This window comes from Nannobrachium achirus (assembly GCF_963921795.1).
Source record: "Nannobrachium achirus genome assembly, chromosome: 6".
NCBI classification, from domain to species: Eukaryota; Metazoa; Chordata; class Actinopteri; order Myctophiformes; family Myctophidae; genus Nannobrachium; species Nannobrachium achirus.
In genome coordinates, this window is record NC_137815.1 from 27,667,769 (window position 1) to 27,695,509 (window position 27,741).

At 41.6% G+C, this 27,741-nt stretch overlaps 2 protein-coding genes across 2 annotated transcripts in view; one reads left to right on the top strand and one right to left on the bottom strand.

Moving 5' to 3' along the window:
* The first annotated feature begins 6,744 nt into the window (after positions 1 to 6,744).
* Positions 6,745 to 10,720, top strand: LOC308286409 (PAK4-inhibitor inka2-like). Its single transcript, XM_080727406.1, has 3 exons — positions 6,745 to 6,871; positions 7,098 to 7,151; positions 9,632 to 10,720. Exons 2-3 carry the CDS (start codon positions 7,149 to 7,151, stop codon positions 10,613 to 10,615), a joined length of 987 nt encoding a protein of 328 aa, XP_080583532.1. The 5' UTR covers positions 6,745 to 6,871; positions 7,098 to 7,148; the 3' UTR covers positions 10,616 to 10,720.
* Positions 10,721 to 18,159: 7,439 nt separating this feature from the next.
* uba7 (ubiquitin-like modifier activating enzyme 7) overlaps positions 18,160 to 27,741 on the bottom strand; it is a 118,662-nt gene continuing 109,080 nt past the window's right edge. Inside the window, exons 22-24 of the mRNA XM_080728081.1 lie at positions 24,311 to 24,412; positions 21,824 to 21,915; positions 18,160 to 18,336 (exon numbers count right to left, since the gene is read on the bottom strand). Coding sequence (XP_080584207.1) covers positions 18,207 to 18,336; positions 21,824 to 21,915; positions 24,311 to 24,412 — 324 coding nt within the window. The 3' untranslated portion in view covers positions 18,160 to 18,206. The remainder of the gene's footprint in view (positions 18,337 to 21,823; positions 21,916 to 24,310; positions 24,413 to 27,741) is intronic.

The following is a 27,741-nucleotide window of genomic DNA, read 5'->3' on the forward strand; positions in this document are numbered from 1 at the left end:
TCATAAGATGGCACCATTTCTGTCTACTCATTCACTACCACCTTGCTCTTCCTGTAAAGTTGTCACGCTGACATGTAAACAGAAATCTCAGTGTGAAGTGAGTGGTGCTTTTTATGAGTTAATTTCATTAAGCGTCCCGCAAAGCTTTGCCAATGAGCCAAGTGTGGGACCTACAGTACATGCATAACATACTGACAAAGCCAGATGTAGGATCAGTTAGCACCGCTCAAAAAGAAGCAAGAAATCACACCTAGTGTGAAGTAAGCGGGGCTATTTATGAGTTAATTTCATTAAGCGTCCCACGAAGCTTGGTCAATGTGACCCTGGGCGTACAACAAACTTTGAGTGCTTTGTGCCAAGATGTCGGCCGGATGTAGGCCATGCTTCGCGTCCCGGACAAAACCAGATGTTGGAGCTTAGCTGCTTCCTGGAGCACCGCTCAAAAAATGTAATACATTTTAAATGTTTGAAATTACCACATGATGATGTCACTGGTGGTAGGCAGGTTTCTGGACTGTCCACAGTCACTAGTAGTCAAATGATTCCATCTTAAAATGAGCAAGTTGAGAAATTCAAGGGTCAAGTGCTTCTTAACCATGTTCTTCATATCTTTCTTTGAGAACCACTGCTCTCTATGGAAGAGATTTTGTTTGTATCATATTGAATCTTCTCAGGTTCAGACTTTTCTTTTGCAATTCAGAGGTTAGAACACAGACAAAATACTATATACATGCATAACATTTATTTTCATTTCAAAATGTAATTAGAGGATAAACTATTTATTTTATGCATGTTTTATTTATTTATTATTTTTAAATTGTTAAGGGTCCTGGGTTTGGTGTTAGTAAAACATGGTCCCCCCAATATAAAGTAAATAAGCAAGAACATGAAAAGAAGTCCTTGATCTAAATGAAATGCCTTCTAAATCAGTAGTTGTCAAACTTTTTCGTACCAAGCCCCCCAAATTGATATTTATATTTGGCCGCGGACCACCATCTGAACGTTTTTTGATCCAGGAACCCCCAGAAGAGAAGATTTGTGTCAAAAGTATTTTTAAAAAATGTACAAAAATAGCAGCTGTATCATGTACAAGCTTGCAGCATGGCACAAAGTGACGAGCTGTAAGCTTGTATGTCATTTTCGAGAACCACTGTTCTAAACCAACGTTCTAAATCCTACAAGTTTTCTGAAAAACGTATGTTGCTATTTACATTAATCTAAAATGACGCGGATGCTTTCCCGGTTTTAATCGGTTGAAAGCATGCCTCCCACATTTGTTAAAGTCAAAAAAGGTTGTTGAACCTAAAACTTTTTTAAATATGAAAGTGTAAGTAAATATACAAAAAGCAACCAATGAAAATGTCTCCGTCCCTTTAAATGTATCAAACATGAAAATATGTTTACATGAAAAACTTAAATTTATGACAAAGGATATAACGTCACCCATGTTCAACCTGATCTTCATATATTTGGTCCTTACTAATGCTCATGAGTTTACACTATTTCTGTCCAACTGTCCAACTGGATATGGACAGTTAAGAAACTGCTGAAATGTGAAAGTAAAATAGAAGTCATTCTTTTGATGGATGGATTGATTGAGTGAATACTTAAACAAAGATCTCCATTGTAATCTTATGTATTCCAGTATTTGTCTGTCATTAAATGTTTCGATGAATTGAGTCCGTAGGACCCCAATGGAAACAAGCCATAGGCAACCTTGGAAAAAAAATCATTTTAGCAGACCTTGGATTGTACTGTACTTAATACCTGTAGCTGTCTCTGCAAACTGTAATAAAGAATTCAATCAATCAATTCAATTCAATTCATCAAGACATATAGAGACATACAATAGTATACACGAAATCATCAAAAGGAGTACATAGGAAAACAGTGCATTGAGGCTGTAATAGAAAAAAAATACAAAAATAAAAGTTTAAATGAGTATTGGTGATGACGATATGAAGAGTTTGTAAATGGGTGAACTCCTTTAAGTGATGTTTGCATTTTGAAACTTGATTGCACATGGCTTATGAAACAAAGCATGGAGAATGAGAATGGATTAAAGGGAAATAGTGTTTTTTGTACAATGTTTGTTTACACTGCTGTACGATACTGCATTGTTCTGCATGACTGTCCATAGCTAGATGAGCCTGTATTCCTCACGGACTAGAAATCATTCCTTAAGTCTTTTGAGAAACAAAACAAACTAAAAAAATGTGTACTTGTTTTTGTAAAGGTCTGATTTGTCTGTGATTTCCGAACCAGATTTTGTTTCATTCTGATCTTTTGCTGTATATTTGTGCCTTGATATCTTTCTTCTTCTTCTTCTTCTTTTTTAACTTCTATCTTTTCATTCTTTAGGTAATTTATTTCCTTATGATTAGGGCTATTTTCTACTCAAGTTCACAGTGGCCATTGTTTAGGCCTACTATATGATGACATAAAAACTCCTGGAGTTTCAGTACTATTATAAGCCTTATTTATGGTTATGTTTAAAACATGCATAAGTCGTTCAGCCACTGTATGTAAATAATGGTTTGATAACTTTCATTTTTGCCATATTATGTCAAAATGTAATGTACCGCTGCACTCTAACCAAATCCTCTGAGATTCAAGTAAAAAGCAATGTCATGTATCAACTTAATCCGTTGGTAGTAGTACACTGTCACTATATATTACTCATCGCATTCATCGGTCTTGAAGTCTGCAACCTTCCTTTATATGTTCATTTAAACATTTATTTCTTCAGAAATACTTCAGCCACAACAGGAACCCTTGAACTTCTCAGATCGTGTTTATTTTAACGATTAATCAAATTTAGATTTTTGATAAACACAATGCACATTGATCAATGGAACCAACGTAGTATAGTTAAAGGGCAACTTTGGATTTTTACAACAAGGGTTCATATTTTTGTAATCAGAGAAAAGAAAAGATGAGTGTTAAAATGTTTTCATTTAGGTCATGCATACAAGTGGCTAAATATGTATTTTTAGACACAAAAAAAACACAGTTGTCCTTCAAGTTTCTAGTGAAAATATTTACATTTTTAGCACTACTTTTTATATAATATAATCGTTATACTATCAAAACTTGTTTTGCCAATGATGGATTGGGGCCCACTTGCAATGCCCTTGTGGCCCACTAGTGTGGCAAAGCAACCTTGCTTTAATGGCCATGAGAAACAGAGCAATCTATACAGACGCTGTCCTTTTTTATTTCATTTGATTTGAGGTGTTAACAGGAATGTGGAGATTCTTCAAATGAGGCCAACTTTAGCATGCATTCAAAGTTCTTGAATGGTCCACCATATGCAAATGCCATGACACCAGTTCGGTGGAAGATTTGCATTGCAAAAAGCCCCACTTAAAGAAAGAGAATACAATGGTGCAAGGCATTGACACCACAATAGACTACATAAGGATTTAAAAACACACACAGTTTGAAGCAGAGGTTCTAAAATGTGGGGCCTGGGGACCCAATTCGAATCAAAGGAGCTTTTAGGCATGAGAAAACGTACATTTGCATTGCCAAAGAGAGTGTCAAAAACAATACAATTTAGAAAGAAACTGGAGAAAGCATGTACAGTACATGGTGTATACAGAACTATGTCAGATTGCAACTTGGACTAACTGTCCGGTAAGGTAGAGAACCCATATGTTTTCATTGTGGGCTACTCTGTTACCAAGTGGGGGGGGCTTGAACTGAGCAAATTACGAGGGTCCCATATGGGTCTATTAAGGATGAGGCTACACTACAATACAATACTTACCAGCTACATTTACAAACAGTTCATTTGTATAATCAAAATAATTAAAATGTGCAACATACTTTGATCGGACAAGACATTATTCTGAGTGAATGTCTGCATATAGTTCACAGTGTAAAATAACATGGGCTTCTGATTCAATAATTTACATTATGGGGCTCAGTGTCAAAGACTTTAGCCCCTTTTCCACTGGCCCAACACCACACCACTCCACACCACACCGCCCACTTGTGCCAGGTTTTCCACTACAAGGACCTGGGTAGAGTGGTGTGAAAGTGGTACTAAACGTGGTACTAAAAAGTATCCAATCTAGAGTAGGTCTGAGCTAGGCCAAACAGGGCCAAACACTATATAATGACTGATCACTCACTGATTTTTCATTTAGACCACTAGGATATAGTTGTAAAACATGATAATATATTCTATTGTGTTATAACCACTATTATAATCTATTATAGTGTATTATAATTATCATAGTAATACATTAATACTTTATAGTGTATTATAATCACAGTTATAATCCATTATAGTATACTATAATTTAGGATAGTTGTAATGCAAATTTATATTGTTACAGTTAAAAGGGTCAATTTGTTTCTTACTTTTGTGTAATGGAAAATGTAGATATTTTTATGTGGTGCGGTCTGGTGTGGTGTAGTTTGGTGTGGTACTAAAGCTGCAGTCGAAAAGGGGCTTATGTAGCCTATTAACTGTCTGTATAGCCAACAGGTTCTCACCCCTAACTCCATGACTCTTCATCTACCTTTGACACTGCCATGTCAAAATACTTTAAGTCATTAATTGAATAAACATATCAGCATATGTTTGGGTTTTATGTACAGTACATCTATGTCTGAGGTCCGGTATATATCCTAGTGCAGGAAAACACAATGGTTAGTCTTGAGGTGTGCATATTCCTTGGGATAACCTTTTCTTGTCACAACTGATTTGCTGCTGTCCGTTCCAGGGGCCTATAACTATTCACCATACAATATAATAAATAAAAATCACACCTGTGTGAACTGAGCGGTGGTCGTGGAGGCTGTGCAACAGCACTACTGGGTGGGTGCAGCGGGGTTAGTGTGCTTTACAATGCTGTAGTTTCTTCACACACTCTAATTTATTTGACCCTAAAACATTCAGTTTGTTAATAATAATAATAATACTTGACCACACATGCTGACCCACCCTTCCCCCCTGTGTGTGTGTGTGTGTGTGTGTGTGTGTGTGTGTGTGTGTGTGTGTGCGTGCGTGCGTGCGTGCGTGCGTGCGTGCGAGAACAGCGCCCCTCCCGGCCGGACACGGCCACGTATAGGAGACGGTGTGACCACCGCTCAAAAACAATAAAAAAAACAGTGGTTAAGTGGTTACGTTATGAGTAAAAAAAAAAAAACCTCGTTTGAAGTGGAGCGTGTGTGTGTGAGCTTGCAGATCAGCTATTTTCGCCGTGCAACACACATGACAAAGTAGTCAGGCTTTACTTGCGAGAGGAGGAGATTCACAGTGCAGCTGCAGACAGCACCGCATAATCAACGTTCACGAGGAGCTGCTTGAAGTGCGTACTATTGGAGCATGTGAATGAAAAGAGAGACGAGAGGACAGACGACCGCACGGAGGCGCGGACCGCCGCATGAACGGCCGCCGAACGCCGCCGAACGCCGTTCACGGGCGTCAGAATGATCGTGTTCGACAATTCGTTCATCAAGCGAAAACAAAGGACGTTCAGTTCACGTTCGCCCTTCACTGCGTGTGTCTGTGTGGAGCTGCTGCTCTATATCTCTTGACTGAGTGTGTGTGTGTGTGTGTGTGTGTGTGTGTGTGCGTGCGTGCACGAGAGAGAGAGAGAGAGAGTGTGTTGTCTGCCTGCCCTGCTCAATAGCGCCCCTCCTTTAACGTGTGTGTGGTCTGTGTGTGTGGTCAGGAGAGGTATGGCAGGCGACAGACATACACGGCCGGCCAGCCAGCCAGCCAGTAACATCTTGAAAGCGAATCACAGGAGCGGCGGGACCACCGCTCAAAAAAAGAGAAGAATGGCAATTTTTAATCTAAGTGTTATTGTTATCTCCATACACAGTAGAGTAATGGACACAAAGGAATTCTTGACCAAAATGACAGACCATATCAAGCCCAAATCAGTCAATGTCTTATTTCAAGGTCCCAGAGATCAAAACCTTATCAAGTTGCAATGTTTGTCCTAATGTATGTCAAGCTGGGTGACTTTGAATACAATTTTAAAAGCTGAGAGTCTTTGATTTGGAGAATAGACTGAGAGGTCTCTCAGATACCATGTAGGGCCTACACAGTAGGCTATTATTACAGTCCAATCCGAAAGGAAAGAAAACAGCCACAAGGTGGCGACACAAGCACCTGTAATCGAAGGACTGGATAACGGCCACTGCATCTCTATCAGCTATCAGAGACAAGCTCTTTCAAGCTGTGTCCAATTGAAAACATAACAATGATGGTATCTAAACTCATGCATTAAGATTTAAGATCGAGGTAACGTTTTGGTAAAGTCTAAGCAAAGACATGTTGTCCTTATAAAATGTAGACCTATTTATTTATTTTGGGACTTATTTACCCCGCGAATATTTAGGAAAATAGCACAGAAAACAATCAAAAATAAACAACAATAGCACACTTTGCACAAAAGCACAATAAATTAAATGAAAATAAAATGTAAAAGGAGTGAGCTCGAGATATTGGCAAACAGAAAAGATGTCTTAATTTTGCCTCATGATCTGGTGATCACAAAAACAGCGCCCTCCATCCTGATGTGGCTTTATTTGGGTCATTGTCCCTTAACAACTGTACCCTAATTAAAACAAGGGATCCTGTTTCAGTTGGCTTTCTATTGGTTGGCTTTGTGACGGGCGGTCGCTGATTGGCTGCGAGCAACCCCTCAGCATCAACAAAGTGCGCTGTCAGTCAGATGCAAGCATGCAGAGTTGCAGACCTGTAGACACTCACTGCCGCAGAGACACACACAGGACTGTAATCACTGACTGACTGTATCTGCCTTGGGATCACAGCAGCACATTGCTTTGGGAATTATTATTATCTTTTTGCCTGGAGGACACTGTGACTGCAACCAATGCTAATGTAAGTAAAGTAACATATCTCTAATAAGTGGCTCTCAAAGGGCTCCATTTGGTTTCATTTAGTAGGCTAGTCTATATCCTACTGTCAGAGTTAACGGAGTTTCTTGAAATGTAAAAGTTTGGGAACTACTGACCCATCTGCTGACGATAATAGACTACTAATGACATGAATTATACTGTTAAGATATGGACTTGTGTTAATCGGCAGCATTGGCTTTTATTTGCAGGAATCATTAAAAACTCGGACTTCGCTTATCCCGACGCAAGAACAAAACAATATGGTAAGTGTTTGGGCCGACAACTGCACTGCAATGTTTAATCGTGAAGCTATGACACCGTTAACTTGATTATGCTCCAATATGCCTAATTGTTCCTTTTTATTTTACAAATAATATAGGGATAGCATAGGTCTATGTGTGTTTCCATGTAGCTTTTGTAAGGGCAGCTTCATTATTCTCTATACAAATACAATGACCAAATTTAGCCTACTTTTCACCGTACGATTCAACTTGGTTCTGGTGGGGTGGCATGTGTTTAAAGCTGAAGCTTATATATTTTTGTGTTTGTCAGAAAACAGTCGAGATTCCATTGATTAACCAGAGACAGTCATGTTATTAAGTGTGTCCTCCAGGAGAACACTTAATAACATGACTGTTGTTACAAGGACAGGAGGACTCCTCCTTTTGTGTATGTGTACAGCTGCGTAAATCAATTTTCTTGTGTGTCCAAGGAACGCAATCAGATTAGAATCTCTGATGACTTTAGAGCCACTCTCCAGAGTGTCTCTAAAGCTCCCCCAAGAGCCAAACGGCTGAGCTGAGCTCCCCCCACAGCTGTGATAACAGCATGACCCTGTCAATGGAGTCTCTGGTACCAGAGGTGGAAAAAGTACTCAAATATTTTACTTAAGTCAAAGTATCGATACTGCAATGTAGAAGTAAGTCCAGAATTAAAAATCTAGGCCTACTTGAGTAAAAGTACAAGTATTGGCATCAACATGTAATTCCAATTATTCAAGTTTTCAAATGTAGACATATACAAATATTTTGAAAATAGCAGATCTACCAGAGCATGCTGTAGATCGGCTATTTTCTAATGGCCGAAATGTAGGCCATGCAGGGCTGAAGTTGTTAATGCATGTTTTATTAATAATAATCAAAATATACAAAGTAACTAGTGACGTTTTCAAATAAATGTAGTGGAGAAGTACAATATTTGACCCTGAGATGTGTAGTGGAGCAGAAGTAAAAGCATTGGAAATAGGAAATAAAGTACAAATACCTCAATATTGTACTCAAGTACAGTACTAAATGCACTGTGTACTTTACACCACTGCACTGAACTGCAGATGTAGGCTTTGTGGAACTAACAAGCCGGCTGTAAATTGTAATACAATGGAGAAGTGTTTGTGTTTGAAGTGAGGGTAACAGGACAAAGCTCTCTGCTAGCAGGGTGGAAGAAGCTTAGTTTGAAGGTGGAAGCTGTTATAAGGAACTTGGAAGCTGTTAGCACTCTGGTGGTGGCACTGGTGGCAGGTTTATAATAATTAAACACTTAAACCCTCTATTGTAAAGTTGACCTGAGTTGGCTCTGCACTTGGTGCACTCTTTTTTCCCCCTCCACTCCGAATGTCTTTGGTGAAAATAGCCAATTTACAAGCAGTTGTGAGCTTGTAGCTCAGCTATTTTCGACTATCGTTCCCCCCAAAGAATAGGGCTGCTGGTGCTAGGGTTCCAAAGAAAGCAAGAACGAAAAGAATAGACATTCAGGTAAAGAAATAAATCATGGATTGGATATGATTCACAAGCAAGGGGTTTGTGTGTGACCTCCCATTGTGTAATGATTCCAAGATGATGCCGTCACTTCCGCCGAGGCAATACAATAATCAGTCAATTTCCCACGGCATCCTGTATTTTAGAGCGGAGAGGATGTAGCCCCTCTGAGATTCATCATCAGCTGTAGTTTGTTTAAACTTCCCCTCCACGGTCAAGATGCAGCGACAGCTTCCCTTGCAGTGGATTACATGTGCATCCTGTTGTCAGAGCTGTGGGCTCTAAGATAATGGGAGCATGCTGGGCTTAGCCAAGTCACCATAAAGCTGCTCTGAGGTTTTGTCAGGAATGTTCGACTTATTATTGTATGGCCTACAGCAGAGTTACCTCAGCTGGTAAAAAAAAGAATATTTCCCCTGTTGCAGGAGAGACACTGGGGAACAGTTTACACCTCAAGGGGGTTTGTGGGATGACATAAGTCAATGTTTCTCAAACTTTCAAATTTCAAGGTCTCCCCTTAACTCTGACAGTGTAAACTGTTAGAGTTACAGAATTGTGTCAATTTAGGCCCCCCTAAAGGAATCCACTTTGAGAACCACTGACTTCGTTAAAGGACTACCTTGACGGGAAGGATTCTGCATAGTATAGCCAGGCGAACAGGGATCTCTGCTTACTGAAATGTACAAAAACATAACAACATAACTAATGCAAAGATTATATTAGCCTGGCTTAGCCAGACTATATACTAATGCAGCTAACTAACTGCAGTATACATCCCCTCCTTGTTTTAACATGGGTGGATTGTATAGCTGTGCTAGGCTAAGACTATATTGCAGTCCAAGCAGTGGGCATAGGTTGGAGATCTCCGATTATCTGGCTACGGGACGGATAGATTCATCAATAGTGGGAACTATTTTGATAGACCAGAACTAAAGCCTTGCTATTATCTCTAACCCTTAGTCTCTCTCTCTCTCCCTTTGTGTTAAAAGCTGTGTCTTGGAGACTCCACTGACTGCCTCCGGGACCAGATGCAGTGCATGATGCGATCGCTACAGGACCTCAAGCACATCAGCGCGCCCACCGCCAGGCCGCTGAGTGAGCCATGCCTTCCCCGCACCTTCGCCGTGACGCGCCACTGCCAGCAGAAGGCGCAGCGGGAGCGGCTGGCCCGCCTCCGCGCCTCCGAGGCCAGCAGCGACGCCGCCAGCGCCTACGACTCGGCGTGCTGCCTGGCCGGCCCGCTGGAGGAGGAGGACGAGGAGGAGGAGAGGCACGAGCGCCTGGCGCAGGTCTCCCCCGGCAGCGAGAAGAGTCTGGACTTCGACTCGGGCTACTCCGAGGCCTCCTGGCACGACGAGGGCGTGGTGCTCCGGCGGACCCGGAACGTGCGGGTCTCCAACTCGGCGTGCCTCCGCACCAACCGGGGGCCCTCCGGCCTCCGCGTGCGGCCCAAGTCCACCTCGGACGCGTGCCTGGAGCGCTGGACCGCGTTCGAGGCCAGTAACAGCAACAACAACAACACGGAGGACTGGACCGCGTCGCTGCTGAGCCGCAGCCGGAACCGGCAGCCCTTGGTCCTCGGGGACAACAGCTTCGCGGACCTCATAAAGAACTGGATGGACCTCCCGGAGTGTCCGGAGGCGGCGACGCCGGCGCAGCTCAAGCCCAGTGCGGGCCGGCGCCTGGCCAAGGACCTATTGGTCAACATGCGGCGGAGGCTGGCGGCGGGGGGGAAGTCGAAAGGCGTGGAGGTGCGACAGAGACCGGCGGGTTCGGCGAGGGTCAGCTGGGCCACGGAGGAGGCCCCCAAGCGCCTGTCCTGTCCCATGGGCTTCCAGGCGTGGAAGCCGTTCTTTCACCAGTCCCACACGGGCCTGCACCAAATGGACACAGACTTTCACAAGTTCACTGCGCTCATGAAGACCGGCAGTCGACAGCCCATCATATGCAACGACATCATTGGATATATCTGAGCAATGTTACGCATGGATACGGACCAATTTCCTTTCCGACACATTTGTACAAAGCTGTTCTATTTCTACAATGTCTGTGCTCTTGAAAAATAAAAGCTTTTTCTATTTAATGACAATGTGGTATGTCTGACAACATTGATGGGGAAGTGTAATAACTCAAAGGGAACTTGCTCGTCGCCTGCCGACAATGGCATTTAACATCTCATCAAATGATTTAATATACAGTACAGTATATGGGTGCACAATGTTGTTCATCGTATCACAATATTTACTTAAAAATGCAATATCGATATCGAACCGATATAAAAAATAATAGTTTTCATCTGCAAGCTGCACGGTGAAAAAGCCTTTTGCAGAAGGCTGCAGAGTCAGTGTTTTATGGGGAGGCTTTCAAAGGGGTTTGGCTTTAGAAGTCAGACCAGAAATGTTAATCTTTACTGTTAATCTGAACTAAATCTGTGCTCATCTCCTTCAGTGTAGTAGTGAAAGCAGACACTTGGAAACAGGGTGTAGTGTTCATACTAAGTAGTTAATCAGGTAATAAGAATGCAGTTTTTCAGAAGTTTGCAGATCTGCATACAGAATCATAGTTACTGTGCAAAATATATTATATACTTTAAATCCTACTGGCATCTAATCAGATATGGGCCAACATTTCTATCTTGTGCATCCCTACACTTATTTAAACATGAAAACTGATAAAATGCAGATATGACACGAAAACTAAAAGGAAAACACAAAAAGATGTGAAAAATGTTTACTGTGTTTCATGGAACAACTAAATCGTTGTTGTCGGGTGGAAACCTTGTATGTCCAAAACCATTCGTTTTATCAATTCAAAAATGATTTAAAATAGTTAAAATAGCCTATCTACAAGCACACGCCTCGCACCCCGAGGTGTTGTGTGCTTGTACATCTGCTATTTTCAATAGTTTTGTGCGACAGCCTTGTATGATGAACCAGGGCTTTACTTTACGAAAAAACGTACAAATTTGAAACATGGAGATACGAGGTTTCTGCACGACAGTGACGAAATAAGACTTGAATCTAATGGCATTACCTCTGAAACAAGCGTCATTCTGAAGCATGTAACTAGAACATCTAATGAAAGCCTGCTGTTACTGATTCAACTCAATGGAACTGGTTGAAAGAGGTCTAACATCACTGTGTTCCTCCAGAGAACAGTAAAGATCACACACAAACGCAACTTGAACCAGCAAAGCATATCCTTTATCCAAGTGTAAACAGAACAACAGTTTAATTAAGTGCAGCAATCATTTATATTTTCAGATTTCCTGTAGTGTGTTAGATGACAAATGAGGATTAAATTCTGCATGTGTGTGAACCAGATGAGGTCAGAGTTTCATGACAATTTGCGGGAGGTATAAAGCCTGAGTTATACTTGGCTGTGCATCATGGCACGCACCGAGAAATAAACGATCGAGAAGCTTGCAAGGCTTTTGCACAGCACTGGTGTGCAACATAAGTGTAAAACTAAGGCTTAAAGGACAACTTTGTTTTTTTACAAGGGTTCATATTTTAGATTGTCATTAGAGAAAAGAAAATATGAGTGTTAAAATGTTTTCATTTCTTTCTTTCTATCATTTTAGTGACGTTAACGATTTTGATTTGCATGCATGCCCCCTGGTTGGGGGCAAGCATGCAAGTGGCTAAATATGTATTTTTAGACACAATAAGCCCATTTCCAAGATGCACCGCAATCTTTCATGGGCAAATGTGACTTATGGGGGCTGGTGTAAATAGTAACAAAGAAATTGTCAGCTTATTGTGTCTAAAAAGAAATTATTTAGCCACTTGTACGCTTGACCCAACCACTGAAATCTAAATACTAAAATGGCTAAAACGATAGAAAGCAGCAAATGAAAACATTTTAATCATCTTTTCTTTTCTCTAATTACAATCTAAAATATGAACCCTTGTTGTAAAAAACGAAAGTTGTCCTTTAAACAGCATGTTTACATGATTGCCCCCAAGATCAAGCCACAGTCCCAGTACCTGGTCCCGGCTGCAGAAAAGCAGAACGATATTTACATCATGTTTGAGGATGGAAAATCAGAGCTATAGATTATACCCTGCCCTCTTAATGTCATGATGCAAATGCAATTCCCATTTTGTTGCTGGGGCATTTACTACAGTATATTTGCACATAGCTAGAATTTATCCTTTGCATTTATGGTGTACCCATCTTAACTATTAGGAACAGTGGCTGCGATTAAGGCAGTAGGCTGGGATGTGTGTCTGCTTTGGTGTTTCATTTGAATCCTGGGAGGCTGCCAGGCTTGTATTTTGGTCCAATGTTGTATCCAAATTTCAAAAGGGGATGTTTTTTTTTGTCATTTAATGCCCTACTTTGTTACATTTCCTGAAAAGTTATGGTTTTGGACGGGAGAGTGTTTTCTGCTGGTGTTTCAGTCCGAGTGTATCAAAGGGTGCGCTCGGAAATGCGCACCGGGTGTGTGCTCAGTGTAGTGAGTGCCTAAACCTAACCCTAATCCTAACCCTAACCTCAGTAAAACTATGCCTAAACCCAACCCTAACCCTAACCCTAACCTCAGTAAAACTATGCCTAAACCCAACCCTAACCCTAACCTCAGTAAAACTATGCCTAAAACTAACCCTAACCAGAACCGGTGTGCATTTCCGAGCGCACCCTTTGATACACAGCAGAAAACACTCTCCCGGTTTTGGACATACACGGTTTCCGCCCGACAGCGACGTCATGCAAAAACCATCATAAATCACCCAAAACCTACTCTGCCAGTTCCAAATTCTCCCTGCAACCGGCCCTCATTCCCATGGTCAGTCTGACCAGAATTAGACATGAAACAAATCCAGCGTTCACTCATCAGATCCATATGCCTTGGCACACAACTAGCCGGGTTTACCAAATACCCAACATGCAAAATCCAAAGGACCGTTTTGCAAACAGTTTAAGCATCTGCCAACTGGCAGAGGTGATATCAACAGAATAATGAGGCCATGATGGCATTTCCAAGAGGAGAAACACATAAAGTTATAAACATTTTGCAGGATGTTACTTTTTCCAATTGCCCTGCAGAACAAAGGACGGAATGGTTTGGTTTAGACAGGGCAGAGAGACAGGACAAATGGAACTCTCTAAGTTCAATTAACACTGAGGGGACTTTACGGAGATAAAAAAATTATAATAATAATAATCATATCAAATGGCGGGTCAATGACCTATTTCTTTTTTAATTAAGCATACAAAAGAAATTATATAAAATAAAATAAAAAAAACATTTAAAAAATCTAATAAATGTCACAAATGTTATTAATATTATTTTAACTTTTTAACTATTTTAACACTAATTAGTGAAAATAGCTGATCTACAAGCTCACACTGATTCTCACTAGTCTGGGTCCCGGTGAGACATCAAATTTCTCCTTTGGGTCTCGAGCTAAAAGGTTTGGGAGCCACTGGCCAAAGCTAATGCATATCAAACTGGAGGTACCTTCAAAAGGTTGAATCACTGTTATAATACAACACTATGAAGGATGGGGGGGGGGGGGGGCAAAGGTGTGGAGATCACTATCAATCCCTTGTATTGTAACCAACCCCAGAGCACCCTTTCACATGCGGATGCTGCAGAGGACCAAGCTTATGAATAACAAAGCTCAACAACAATGATCCACGCAGGGCGGAGCTCACCTCCACACACACTGATAGCACCTCATCACAGGTGATCTGCAGGTGAACACATTTCTGGCAGTACAAAGTAGGAGAGAAAAGAAAAACAAACACACAAAAAAGCATAACCAATTACAAAAGAATTATCACATTCACACTTGCATTGGCATCAATCACAAAGAGCATGCCTTTTTCTTCTGCAATGATTTGCTATACTGCATGGTTCCCCAATTAGTTTTCCTCAAGGGTCGAATTATGTCTAGGGTACCAAGCCGAGGGCCACAACATTGCAGGGGGCGATGGTGGCGTTCCCGCTACTCCAGCGACAGTTTTCGTCTTTGTCGGGTGAAAATCTTGTATGTCCAAAACCGTTCGTTTTGAATTTATCATTTTAAAAATGATTTAAACTAGTGAAAACAGCAGATCTACAAGCACACAACGCCTCGCACCCGCGAGGCGTTGTGTGCTTGTAGATCTGCTGTTTTCACTACTTTTGTGCGACGGCCTTGTATGATTTGCGAAAGAACGTACAAATTTGGAGATACGAGGTTTCCACCCAACAACGACGATATACTAGTGTTGTTGCTGCTCTTATACCACAATTATTACTGGGGTTGGTGGGGGCCAGACAGTAGCCGCCTATTGGGGAACCCTGCTATACTGCATGCAACAGGTTTGTTAGAATCAGAGTCAACACAGGTTTACAGGTGTAAAAGAAGTGGTTTATTGTTTCATTTTTTATTTGTGCAAGCTTATGTACTTCAAGCAGTGGTAACATGAGCCCTTGCCTTAGAGCCAAGGGCTCGAGGCTTAGCAAGAGCCTTTTCCCCAGTAGCTGTCAGCACTAAATGACATGGGCAACAAAAAAAACATCAAACAAAAATCTCATTCTATGTACCGGTATGCCTGACTCAACTGCACATTGGATTGGGTTAAAATTACTCTCAAGAAGTAGCCAACAACATTTTGTTGCTTGTAAGTCATTGGTTCTCAAAGTGGGGTCCGGGGACCCCCAGGGGTCCTTGAGGGAGTTCCAGGGGGTCCCCAGCTAAATGATAGTTAGGAACTAAATGGACTTATTGGTATATAACTCCTCTTATGAGGTCCATGGCATATCTTCTCAAATGGGGTCAGCGGGCAAATAAGTGTCAATTTGGGGGTCCTTGAGAAGCACTGCTTTAAGTGTATCATTATTTTATGCTTTAACTATTGAAAAATAGCAGATATACAAGCTCACAGCGCGGCACCGAGTGCCGCGCTGCGAGCTTGTAGATATGCTATTTTTGAAAAATCGTGGAAATTCGAATTTTGACCCGATTCTATAAGTGTCTTTTGAATCGTTCTAAGATTTTTTTGAAAAACCTATGTTTCTGAGTCAGCAATCTGGCCAGCCATCGTCAAAGAAAAGGTCCTTTTCACTTAAATGGAGCTCAGTTAGTCTGTTCTTGAGAGACTACTATCTCACCAGTGGTTCTCAAACCTTTTCATGTGAAGGACCCCCAAAATGATATGTATTTGGCCACGGACCCCATCTGAAAATATTTAGTTCCAGGGACCCCCCCAAAATTTTAGTTACAAACATTCGCTTTGAAAATACATATATTCAAAGATTTGCACACATTTTCACGACTCTTTCAAAAATAGCAGATCTACAAGCTCGCAGCGCGGCACTCGGTGCCGCGCTGTGAGCTTGTATATCTGCTATTTTTCACTGGTTAAAGCATTCAATAATTTTAGGCCTAAATGGGTAAACGGGTGGGTGACGTGACGTAACGTTTTCGCTGTCCTCGGTGTCAAACATGTATAAATAAAAAATATATTTGTCAAAAACCTTCTGAATATTGTGCAGGACATTAAGCTTTATGTGAACTTACTCAAGATTAAAACATTTCATTCCTCATTTCTTCAGAATTTTCAACCAAACATGGCAAAACTCATATGGTGTGACTGTCCTGACCTTGTTTCTGAAAGTGGGAACTTGAATAAAACTAAGAAAAAGAATTGCTAAAAATCATTTGAAAATGAATTTAGGCTAAAAAAAATGTGTATTTGTGAGCCTATATCTTTTCAAAGTCAAAGCATAATGTTTTCAGTCATTTCTGATCAAAAACATTTTGTCCCCCAAACCAAAATCATTTGGTGTGACACTAGTTTGGACAAATTAAACAGGTAATTATTTGGACACCTATTGGCTAGAGAGGTCCTTCTTCTGTAAGGCTATTCAGCACTCCCAGCACAACTGCAAGACAGGTGTCTGAGGTGAGTTATGATTTTAACATTTTCATGAAATGCCATCTTGTTGAAACTTTGACAAACTCACCACTTTGGATGTCTGTTGGTGTGACACATTTTCATTAAAAAAAGCTTAAGTTATTTGAAGTTTTGGTCATATTTCCATGTAGATCTAGGTTGCTTTGTTATAGCTAGCATGCTGTTAGCATGCTAATGTGTACATAGTAGCCTCAAGGTAAACCTAAATGCAGAAAACGTAATATGGTGTGACACTTAATCATAATGGTGTGACATGTCTGCTTGTCACGCCATATGACTTGATTGTCACACCATATGATTTATACTGTATTTAACTACAGATATAACAATAAATAACAAAGTTCCATGTTTCTTTTGTACATTTAAACATTTGTTTTAAACATTTTTACATAAAATGTAATTTAGCTTCATTCAGTGATACTTCAAATTCATCAGACAGAGCAGAAACCCCTTCACAGAAACCTTAACATATTGTTTCAATCTAAACAATATTTTCTCTTTGTCTTAAACTATACATTCCATTTTCTTTTGTCAGCTGGAAAATGACAAGTGCTGAGAGAATGAGAAAGTACAGGGAGAAACTAAACAATGACCCAGCAAGGAGAGAGGAGCCAAAGGGGCGAGACTGCATTTTCTACGAAGAGCAGGAGGTTGTCTGTGGCATAGCAGAACCGCAAAAAGGCAGCCGGTTTGCTACCCTCACCAAATACGACTGGCTGATGTACAATACAGTCTAAATGTATAATCTAATCTGATCTAATACTTTTGTACTTTCACTCACTGGACTGGACAGTGGACAGTGTTAAGGTAGGACCCGAGACAAAACTAGCGAAAATAGCTGATCTACAAGCTCTCAACACGTTGTGCTGCGAGAGCTTGTAGATCAGCTATTTTCGGAGTTGCGCAACCCAGCACTCTTTAGCTAGTGGAGATGTGGTGTAATGTCATGATTCCTAATTACATTTGTTCAACACAAAATGCTGTGTTCAAGTTCAGGAGACTTCGGAAAAAAGCAATTTACCTGAATGCTGAGTTCTGTTTCCACTAATTGGTGTTAATAAAATGTTGCCTTGGCTCCAAGTGTGGCTATGCGCCTTATTGTCTCTTTAGGATCCTTCTGCCGTGGGCCGGCAGAAGACTTAGGTGTGCGTAGCATTCCTGTGCACATATTCACAAATATTTGTGTAATTTTAGAGAAAGTTTTGACAGAATACATTTAAAATATGTTGTAAGATCATGAACATGGGCCTCACACAGAGTGTCGATTATGAAAAAAATATACAGATATAATTAATTTTCAAAAAACTATAGTGGATCACTGGTTAGTTATGATAAAGGACTTTGATAAAGTGAGTAACTTAAGAAAGATGTACTCCATTTTCATTTTATGAACAATTATTTTCATGTCACACCATATGACGATTTTAGGCACAAGTACAACAAACTGCTGAATAAAGTCTGATTCCAATAAAATATCTAAAAACAAAATGTATTTCCATAAGGTTGAGAGTGAGTAGAACAAAAGTAAATAACTTTTATGCCTGCAATTTAAAGTTTTTTTAAAAACACATTTTTTGGGGCGTCACGTCACTGACCCAAACAAGAGCTTCTGGATTCTTCCTGATTCCGGATCCACTTGACTTCTCCTCATCAGAACAGGTACCTGATGCAGGGGACGGTGTCACAGTCCTCGTCCTCAGTGAAAGAGGGGAACATCTCCAGCATGCGCTTGTGATGAGGAATCTCTGCCTTGGTCACCAGCTTCACCACGTCAGACACACTGGCAAGACACACACGGACAGCAAGGAATGTATGAAAACAACAACACAGCAGTGGTGGAAAAACGAAGTACTGGTGTACTGTGGGTCGGTACCAATTTGTGGGTTGTGGATACATTTTTATGGGTCCGCGTGTGAATATCCCTTAATTTTTTTGTTTCCTAGATTTTTTATTTCCAGAAATACAAAGCAAAACTCTACATGAATAAAAAAACAAACAAACTGAAAGATGTTTCTAAATAATGTATATAATAATAAATACATTTCTTATGTTTAACTCATTCTGTGCCGTTTGCGTGATGTCACGCGATAAGTACTCGAGTACTTACAGTGCCGAATGCGTGATGTCGCGCGAAAAGTAATAAATTACTGTAACGTTGAGTACATTACCGAGTAGAATGGCCGGATGTCCGGAGACGAAAATCCGCGCTGATTTGTCATCATCACGGCTCCACGAGCACACAATAGTCATCCCATAACATTGAGGTGGACGGGGGATCTCATCTTTAATGTCCATTATCTCAAAACTACACTTTAGAAGCGAAGATGGAGGCAGATGCTCGCTTATATAACACATGTATAAAAGCTCCAACGCAATCCAGCATGGCACCACGTAAACAACGATCGGTTCCGGCGCACGACCCGATGACGTCAGACCGGAAGTGATCACGCGGTGCACTTCTGGGCCTTCAAAATAAGAGAGTGCAAGTGGACGGAGCCTGCGGGAGGCACTCTGGACATCATTGCGACCGAAAATCGCGGGCACAAAATGAGTTAAGAAGTAGAGAGTGATATTGCATGTAGTCTAGATCTGCTATTTTCACTAGTTTGGGTCCCCAGGGAGACAGACAACAAATCTTTCTTTTGGGTCTCGATCTAAAAGGTTTGGGTAACCACTGTTTCTAAGTGCGCCTCCATGAAGAGTGTTCATGTCGTCAGTTTGCAGCCCCAACGAACGCAGGAAGCCGGCCTGCACGTCCTGACAGCTTCAGGAAGCGACTACTGGAGGAGGTTGTCTGTCATGTGGGGGCCGTGCTGTCCGCATGGACGCCCCGATCCCTGCAATCTGCATCCCGATCACCCTCTAACTAACAGCCCCGACACCAGATCCCCACAGCCACACGTGTCAACAACTGGCCAAAGACAGATAAATCCTGCGTTGCCAAGTCTGCTTGCTGTTAGCGACTTTGGGGTTTGTTTTTCCTGCAAAGTCGCTTGTAAATATTGGTAGTTACGTTTTTTTTTTTGTGGTGTTGTTGCTTATTTGGGCTTGCTTCAGTTTAAATGGTAAATGGTGCATTTATATAGTGCTTTTTTATCCAAAAGCACTAAAGAGATTGTCATTTCATTCGCCCATTCACACACACATTCATACACCGATGGTGGAAGGAACCATATCAAGGCACCAACCTGCACATCGGGAGACCATCTTGCTCAAGGACACTTCGACACTAACCCACTTTAACCCTATATACATCGGCAATTCGAAAAAAAGAAAAAGTGGAATGTTTTTTGAAACATTTGACTAAAATCAATTAAATTCATGTAAGGGGGTCCCCGGCACAAAATATTTTCAGATGGAGGTCCGTGGCCAAATACTGTACACATTCATTTCGAGGTCCTTGACAGGAAAATGTTTGAGAACCATTAAACAACATTTAGACATGAAAACTTTGACTGACCAAGTCGCTTATGGGTTTGTTTTGGCTTGTTTCACATAGACCTTGGTTGTCTGTTTCTCTCACAAAACCTGGCAGCAATGGATAAATTCACTCAGGGACTAGAAGGGGAATGGGTCTTGAAAGGCTGTCAAATAGCCCAAACTTGGCAGGTAAACCACCTCTAACCCCCAGGTCGAGGCTGATTTGTGATGCATATTTCTGCTGTGCTCAGTGGGAATAAAAGCATCCCTTCAGGGGACCAGTTCGTGCCGTGATGAATGCCTCTCTGACTGACGGGGAGAGTTTATAGCACACACCAGCTGAGTCATTTCAAACGGCCTTGGGGGATTTAAACTATGTTGTTTTGATGATGGTGGTGGTGGTTATACTGCCAAGCCTAAAGAACACATCTTCTGAAATGTTCAGCCAAAGAGAAAAGAGCTTGATATAATTAATGTAGCAACTGAACCTGAAGACCCTTCTTATTATATATTGTTTTGAATATTTCCAACTGAACTTTGTTGCCAATTAGCCTTTAGCTTTTCTTCTTAAGCTACATTTTTGGGTTCCTATTCGGACATCCCTGTGCCCCAGAACCTTCTAAAAAAATGAATGAATAAAGAAAATCTAAGAAATTCCATACATTTGAAAATAACAGCTCTATAAGCTCGACATGTCGCATCGGCATGGCGACGACGTGTGGTGGTGAGCTTACAGATCTGCTATTTTCACTATAGTTTGGGCCTTGAGCTAAAATGTTTGGGAACCACTGCTCTATTAGGGTTCAACTGGGTTAATGCGTTGGTGATCAGAGACAGAAGGAAACCTGAGGGTCAATCAGCAGCGTTCACACTGGGAGTGTGTGCTAATGAGTCCCTTCAACACTCTCTGCCTTCACAGGAAATACCCCATCCTGGCTCTAAGCAAACAGAGGGAGGCTGCTTTATTGTGTGCTCTCCTCACATTTGTTTGTTTTTGCGCACACGCTTTTGTTTTTTCTGCGCACACTTTTAGTTTTTGTGTGCACGCTTTTAGTTTTTTGTGTGCACGCTATTGTTTTTTGCACACACTTTTTGTTTTAGTGCGCTCACTTATTTTTGTTTGCACGCTTTTGTTTTTGAGTGCACGCTTTTGTTTTTGTGTGTACGCTTTTGTTTTTGTCACCCCCTAGCACTTCACACTCCCTGCACCCCTTCTTGACACCTCTTTGTTCCAAAAATGCTAGTGATTGACCAAGATATCGCTAATAGAGCGGTGGTTCTAAAACTTTTCAGGCCATGAACCTCAAAAATGAATGTATTTCCACAGATGAACATTGTGAAAATAGCCAATCTACAAGCTCACAACACTTCACAATGCAAAATGTTTGCCTCTTTCTTATATTGTTTAACAATTTAGTCAATGTTTTGCCAGTTTTTATAGTATAGTTTGATTATTTTGATGCTGAAGTGGCCTTTTTTCTTTGTCTTTTTTAGGTATTAAAAAGGTCTTTAAAGTCCTTAGATTTTCACTTCACCGTCATCCCCCCATGAGGGTCTCGACCCACAGATTGAGAACCACTGCTATAGAGCCATGTCTTGGTCCCGTGTACTCATGTTCTGTTTCGTCTTGCTCATTAGATTAGTTTCTCTTGACCACAAAATGTTAAGAATGCGATTTAGATCATTTTGACGAATGCTAGGTTCATTGTTTATCACAATGGAAAACGAGCTCTCCGTCTTTTATGTGTTTCATCCTTTTGACAGACAGATATATGGTCACGTGTGTGCGCTTTGTTCTTATCAATAGAAACATCAATAAATCAATCAACGTGATGGATGGGACCAACCTCATCTGCAGCCTGTCCTGGTGAGCAGAGTGGGCGTCGTACAAGAGAGCACTGCCATAAAACAGAGCGCTCACCTCCAGCCTGGAGCTGTCCTGCAGAACAACACAGACACACAGCAGCTTTGATTGATTGAAGATTAACACCTGAAAAAGGCTTCTAAATCCTAATGGCTTTCTGAAAAAAAAAATCAAACCTCAGTTCGAAGTAGAGCGGTGAATCTGTGTGTGTGTGTGTGTGTGTGTGTGTGTGTGTGTGTGTGTGTGTGTGTGTGTGTGTGTGTGTGTGTGTGTGTTTGTGCCTGCACAACAGCGCCCCTCCTTTAACTTGTGTGGCCACTCAAGGTATTGCCAGGCTACAGACATACCCAGCCAGCCAGCCAGCCAGCCACATAGCCAGCCAGCCACAGACATACCTGTCTATTGGGAGCGCTTTCACCGCTCCAAAAATTATGTTTCTTTATCTGTGGTGCTCAAAGTTTTATTTTATCTTTAGATGTGTTGTTTTGCTGTTATTTTATATATACCACTGCATTGTCTGAAGGAAGCCGAACAAAAATACGTTTTACCCTTATTTACCTGTACAAAAGACCTATCAATGAAGTACAACCTTGAACCGTGTAAGTAGTGAAAATAACCGATCTACGTGCAGATCTCGCGACAGATAGATAGGCTATTTTCACAGGCTAGTCCCAGTTGTCCGGTGTCCCAGTTGGGCGAACAGACTGTAAAGCAAGCGATCTTCATCCCATGCATGCATTTATCGTGCGCTAAATATAACGATTGCATTCACCACGGCTTCGTAACTCGCGCGGCCCGCTCTTCGCGCCCGAGCGCCGGTCTCGCGCCGCTTGCAATGTCGTGGACAATAATTACAGTCTGTTCGCCCAACTGGGACACCGGACAACTGGGATTTTCCCAATTTCACTACTTAGTACTTTTGCTTGACACTCTTGACACATGTATTTGGAGATACAAGCTTACAGCGATATTCTGAAGATTTCTAGTGTAGTAGAGAGAACAAAGGAAGGGGCCTAGAAGAGAGCTCCAACTCCAACTGATTAACTCAAAAATGCACAGACAGCAGGGGAAAGTCCTGTTCTGGCGAAGCCCGAACTGGCGAAGTGGGGATTTGTCTCCTACCGTAGCGATCTGGCGAATCGATTGTCCACGACACTGCAAGCGGCGCGAAGGCCAGCGGACCTTGGTCCTGCTCTTCGCCCCCGAGCGCCGCAGGCGCGAGTGGCCGCGAAGAGCGGGCCAGGGCCGCGCGGCCGGCGGAGCGCCGCGCGAGTTACGAAGCCGTGGTGAATGCAATCGTTATATTTATGCCCAGGCCGTAAGGCCTGGGCAAGCGCACGATAAACGCCCTGTCCAGAAGACGTTCGCCAGATCGCTACGGTATCGGACATTTCCCCACTTCGCCAGTTCGGGCTTCGCCTAAAAGGTACGTGCCCGACAGCAGACATACAGATAGCTTGCCTACAGTACACATGTTCAAAACCAGGTCTGCTGACCAGCTTTGTCAACACCAGGATTGCTTTCAGAGACTGAATAAAATTACCTAGTTGACTTATGGAAGAAAAGCTACTCAAAAGGCAGAATAAGTTAGATTTGAGCACAACAAAGGATTTTCATACATCCAGTCTGTGTGTGAGAGACAGGATTAAGGGACCTCTAAAGTAGTTGCGTTGGCCGGGAATCGAACCCGGGTCAACTGCTTGGAAGGCAGCTATGCTCACCACTATACCACCAACGCTTGCTAATAAACTGTTGCATTTCCATATGAGAAAGAAAGAGCCTCCCCATCAAGAGAGGGGTGGGGGGAGGGAGACAGACACAGAGAGAGAGAGGAGATTGAGAGAGAGAGAGAGAGAGAGAGCGCAAGAGAGAGAGAGAGAGAGAGAGAGAGAGAGAGACAAAGACAGAGCACACTAGATATTGTATGTAAAATAGGGGATTTCACACACTACTCCAGTCACAGAAAACATGTGTAAAAATGCATAGAATGTCTGTCTGTCTGTCTGTCTGTCTGTCTGTCTGTCTGTCTGTCTGTCTCCCTGTGTGTGTGTGTGTGTGTGTGTGTGTGTGTGTGTGTGTGTGTGTGTGTGTGTGTGTGTGTGTGTGTGTGTGTGTGTGTGTGTGTGTGTGTGTGCGCGCGTGCGTGTGTGCGTGCGTATATGTCACATCTTGGACACACTGAGCTGTAGATGTGAGCAGGTGTGAGCAGACTACAGTAGTAACAGTGACCACTGTGTGCATTGAAGGCTAGGTGAAAGTTTAAAATAAAAACATGTACTATAGTCTGGCTCCTCAGTGGTAAAGACACAAGTTTAAAGAGTAAAATTATTGTCATGAAAAGGGTTGAAAACCACTCCACATTACATTGGCTATTTGAAAATAGGAGAATTACAACGTCACAACAAGCTATGTTCAAAAGGTATTGAAAACATGTGAGTCCATCCTGGCTGGGTGAAGAGTGTCAGGGTACCTTGATATACTTGACTAGTTCTCTCAGGGTCATTTCCTGTTGACCTCCATGTCTGCCCTCCACCAGGAAGTCATCCCACAACGTGTACTCCTTTCCTGCAACCTGCCGACACACACACACACACACACACACACACACACACACACACACACACACACACACACACACACACACACACACACACACACACACACACACACACACACACACACACACACACAGCAGTGAGAGATAAAGTACATCATTATGAGAAACAGGCATGCATTGTCAGTGGTCTAAAAGTAACTTCAGTATAACTAAGTACGGTAACACTTTACTTAAAGGAGCTATAGTCAACTTTTTCTTGAAAAACGGATGCTAAAATAAAAATAATGTTTCGAAAATATTTTATAAAAAAATAAGCTTCATATATGTGTTTCTATTCAAAAATGACCACAAAAAGCGTAAAATAATGATAAAATAATATTTTTTCTAGTCTATAGACTAGGATGTACACAAAGTGTCGGCCCTACAACAAAGTTGACTATAGCTCCTTTAAATATAGGGTCTATGATGCATATTAATCACATTAATAATGCATTATATTTATAATGCACTTATAAGGCATTATAACACGTGTTATGAATGTTTATGATCATGTATGACACACCATGCAAGGCACCAACCTCCTCACTCTACCCCTGATCCACTGCCGCTACTGAACAAGCCTGCATTGTTAATTTGTTCGCCTCCTACATTTGTTGTCAGACTCAGGGGAGGGGAGAGGAGTGAGACTACAACAAGACAGGAGGTCTAATTATAACCCAAACGGCCTGTATTGAGGTCAAGTATGTGTTTCCGCTCAGTGTTACTGTATACAGAGTAAAGATGATAAGCCAGAAGGTCTCCTGCACACCAGCCTTGGTACAAGACTGATGACCGTCTTTATCCAAGGCTACTTGCACACATGTTGATATCATATTGTCGCTGTCGGGTGGAAACCTTGTATGTCCAAAAGTTCATTTTCGGGAAATGGGGGAAAAAATTACCTGTGTTCCACTTGATCCAATGTAGGTAAAACACTTCAGTGACTTGATCAAGGGCACTTTGACAGTTTTCATTGGTTCAATATTTATTGCGACCGTCAGGTCGCAGTTACTATCAAAAGTCTGTCCGTCAGTCTGTCTGTCTGTCACATCACACTTTTCCCCTACTCATATCTCCGCCACCGTTGCCCCGATCCATGCCAAACTTTGCACACACTCTCCTTGGCTGCCAGACCACAACCTCCACCCCTCATTTCTCACATGGCCCTCTTCTAGAAAAGGGCCCAAAAACTATTTTGGGCATGTCGCTGTAGGCTGACATTCGCAAAATGTTTCCAAAGTTTGAAGTAAAAAAAATAAATAAAGAATCGCGATCAGCTATTTTTGCTACTTTGGCATGACACAAGTATGTCATTAAATTATATATTATATTTTCTAAATACCATAACAGAAATAGACATGTGGAGATACAAGGTTTCTGATGATGTAGAGCAGATGATAAGCAAGAAGGTCTCTTACACATCGTCACTGTTGGGCAGAAACCTTGTATCTTCAAGATTAAAATGTGTACATTTTTGCATAAAGTAAAGCCCTGCTTCATCATACGAGACTGTCGGCACAAAACTAGTGAAAATAGCAGATCTACATGAAGCACACAAAGCCTCGCACCGCGAGTCGTTGTAGATCAGCTATTTTCACAATTTTAAATCATTTTTAAAATGATAAATACAAAACAGATGGTTTTGGACATACAAGGTTTCCAGCCGACAACAGTGACATGTTTTTTCCTCCTCTGACAGTGTCCTCCTCTGACAGTGTCCTCCTCTTGACAACGCTGATATCTCACCATGGTCTCATGGGAGAGGTTTGCAGCAGCGCGCCAAAACACGACGTGATTACGATCAGAGACGACACAAAAAGAATGTGACCAATAAAACCTGCAAACCTTCACAAATATATACACACGTGCCTCTCTGGACAGTGAAATAACAGCACAGGAATGTTTCCAGACACCGTGCCAGACGGTTGATCAAATCGCCAAACTGAGCAGCTTTTAGTCTGTCCGTCTGTTCTGGAAAAAGCAGTGGTGGAAAAAGTATTCTTTTTTCCCCCCCTTTTTTACATTAGTAAAAGTATCAATACTGCAGTGTAGAAATATTCTGTAAAAGTCCTGAATTCAAATATGTACTTGAGTGAAAATACAAAAGTATTGGTATCAAAATGTACGAAAAGTACGAAAAGTTGAAAGTACTCATTATGCAGAATATCATAATGAGTAATAAGAGTTTCATGTTAAAAACATTGTAGAATAGCAAGATGTGTGCTTGTAGATCGTCTATTTTCAAATGGCAGAAATGTATTTAGGGCTGAAGTGGTTAATGTATGTTTTGTAATAATAATCAAAATCTACAAAGTAACTACTAACTAACGTTTTCAACTAAATTTAGTGGAGTAAAAAAAAATATTTGGATCCGAGATGTACTGTATAGAAGGAAAAGTATTGGAAATTGGATACACTCAAGTAAAGCACAAATACAAGTAAATGTACTTAGTTGCTTTCCACCACTTTGTCTGTTCTGGAAAAAGTGAGGGTGAAAGACTCCACAACATGGATGTTTTTCATCAGGTTAGGGTGGTTTACAATCCCAGAGATGTAGTTTTAACTGCAGTCAGTAAAACCTCTACCAGGCCTGTAACACCACCGTGAAACAAACAAAAGGTCCTGGGCATTAATGGAACCGTGAGAGTGTAAGAAAATACAACCGTGAGGGTCCAGTGTAGCTACCGTGTTGTTTTGAAAGAGTTATCAAACCAGGCTGCAGCATTAGGGCTGTGACGATTATGACATTTTACATGACGATTAATTGTCACTCAAATAATTGCAATTAACAATTTAATTGTGTTTTTGTCGTTGATGGGCTTTGAAGTTGCACATGGCAGATATGACACAAAACCTACATTTGTACACTTTTACATTTTTTTAAAGAAGAGAAACTATCAAAAGACAATAGTGGCCGCGTTCAGAAGGTGCTGGGAAATCTTGTTCTTTCGAATGACCGTCATTTCGACAAAGGAGCGTCGGGAGGGTTAGCGACTCACCCCACGGAGGTTAGGTTTAGGGTAAGGGTTAGAGTTGGGTGTCGAACAGATGACACGTAGTAACAGCGAAACGCTGACAGCTTATGGTCCTTATATCTACCCTATGCCCTGCTGTCGGCCATGGAGGCATCCACACCCAACTACCACCAGTGTCCCCACATCCGCTTCTGCCGCAGTATATTAAGCATGCTATTAAACTAATTTCAATAACATCATATTTTCTATATAATATTAATAGTGGAGTTGTACTGTACAGTATGTTCTTAAAAGTCAATACATCAGCAATCCACCAGTGTCGGCTGCACT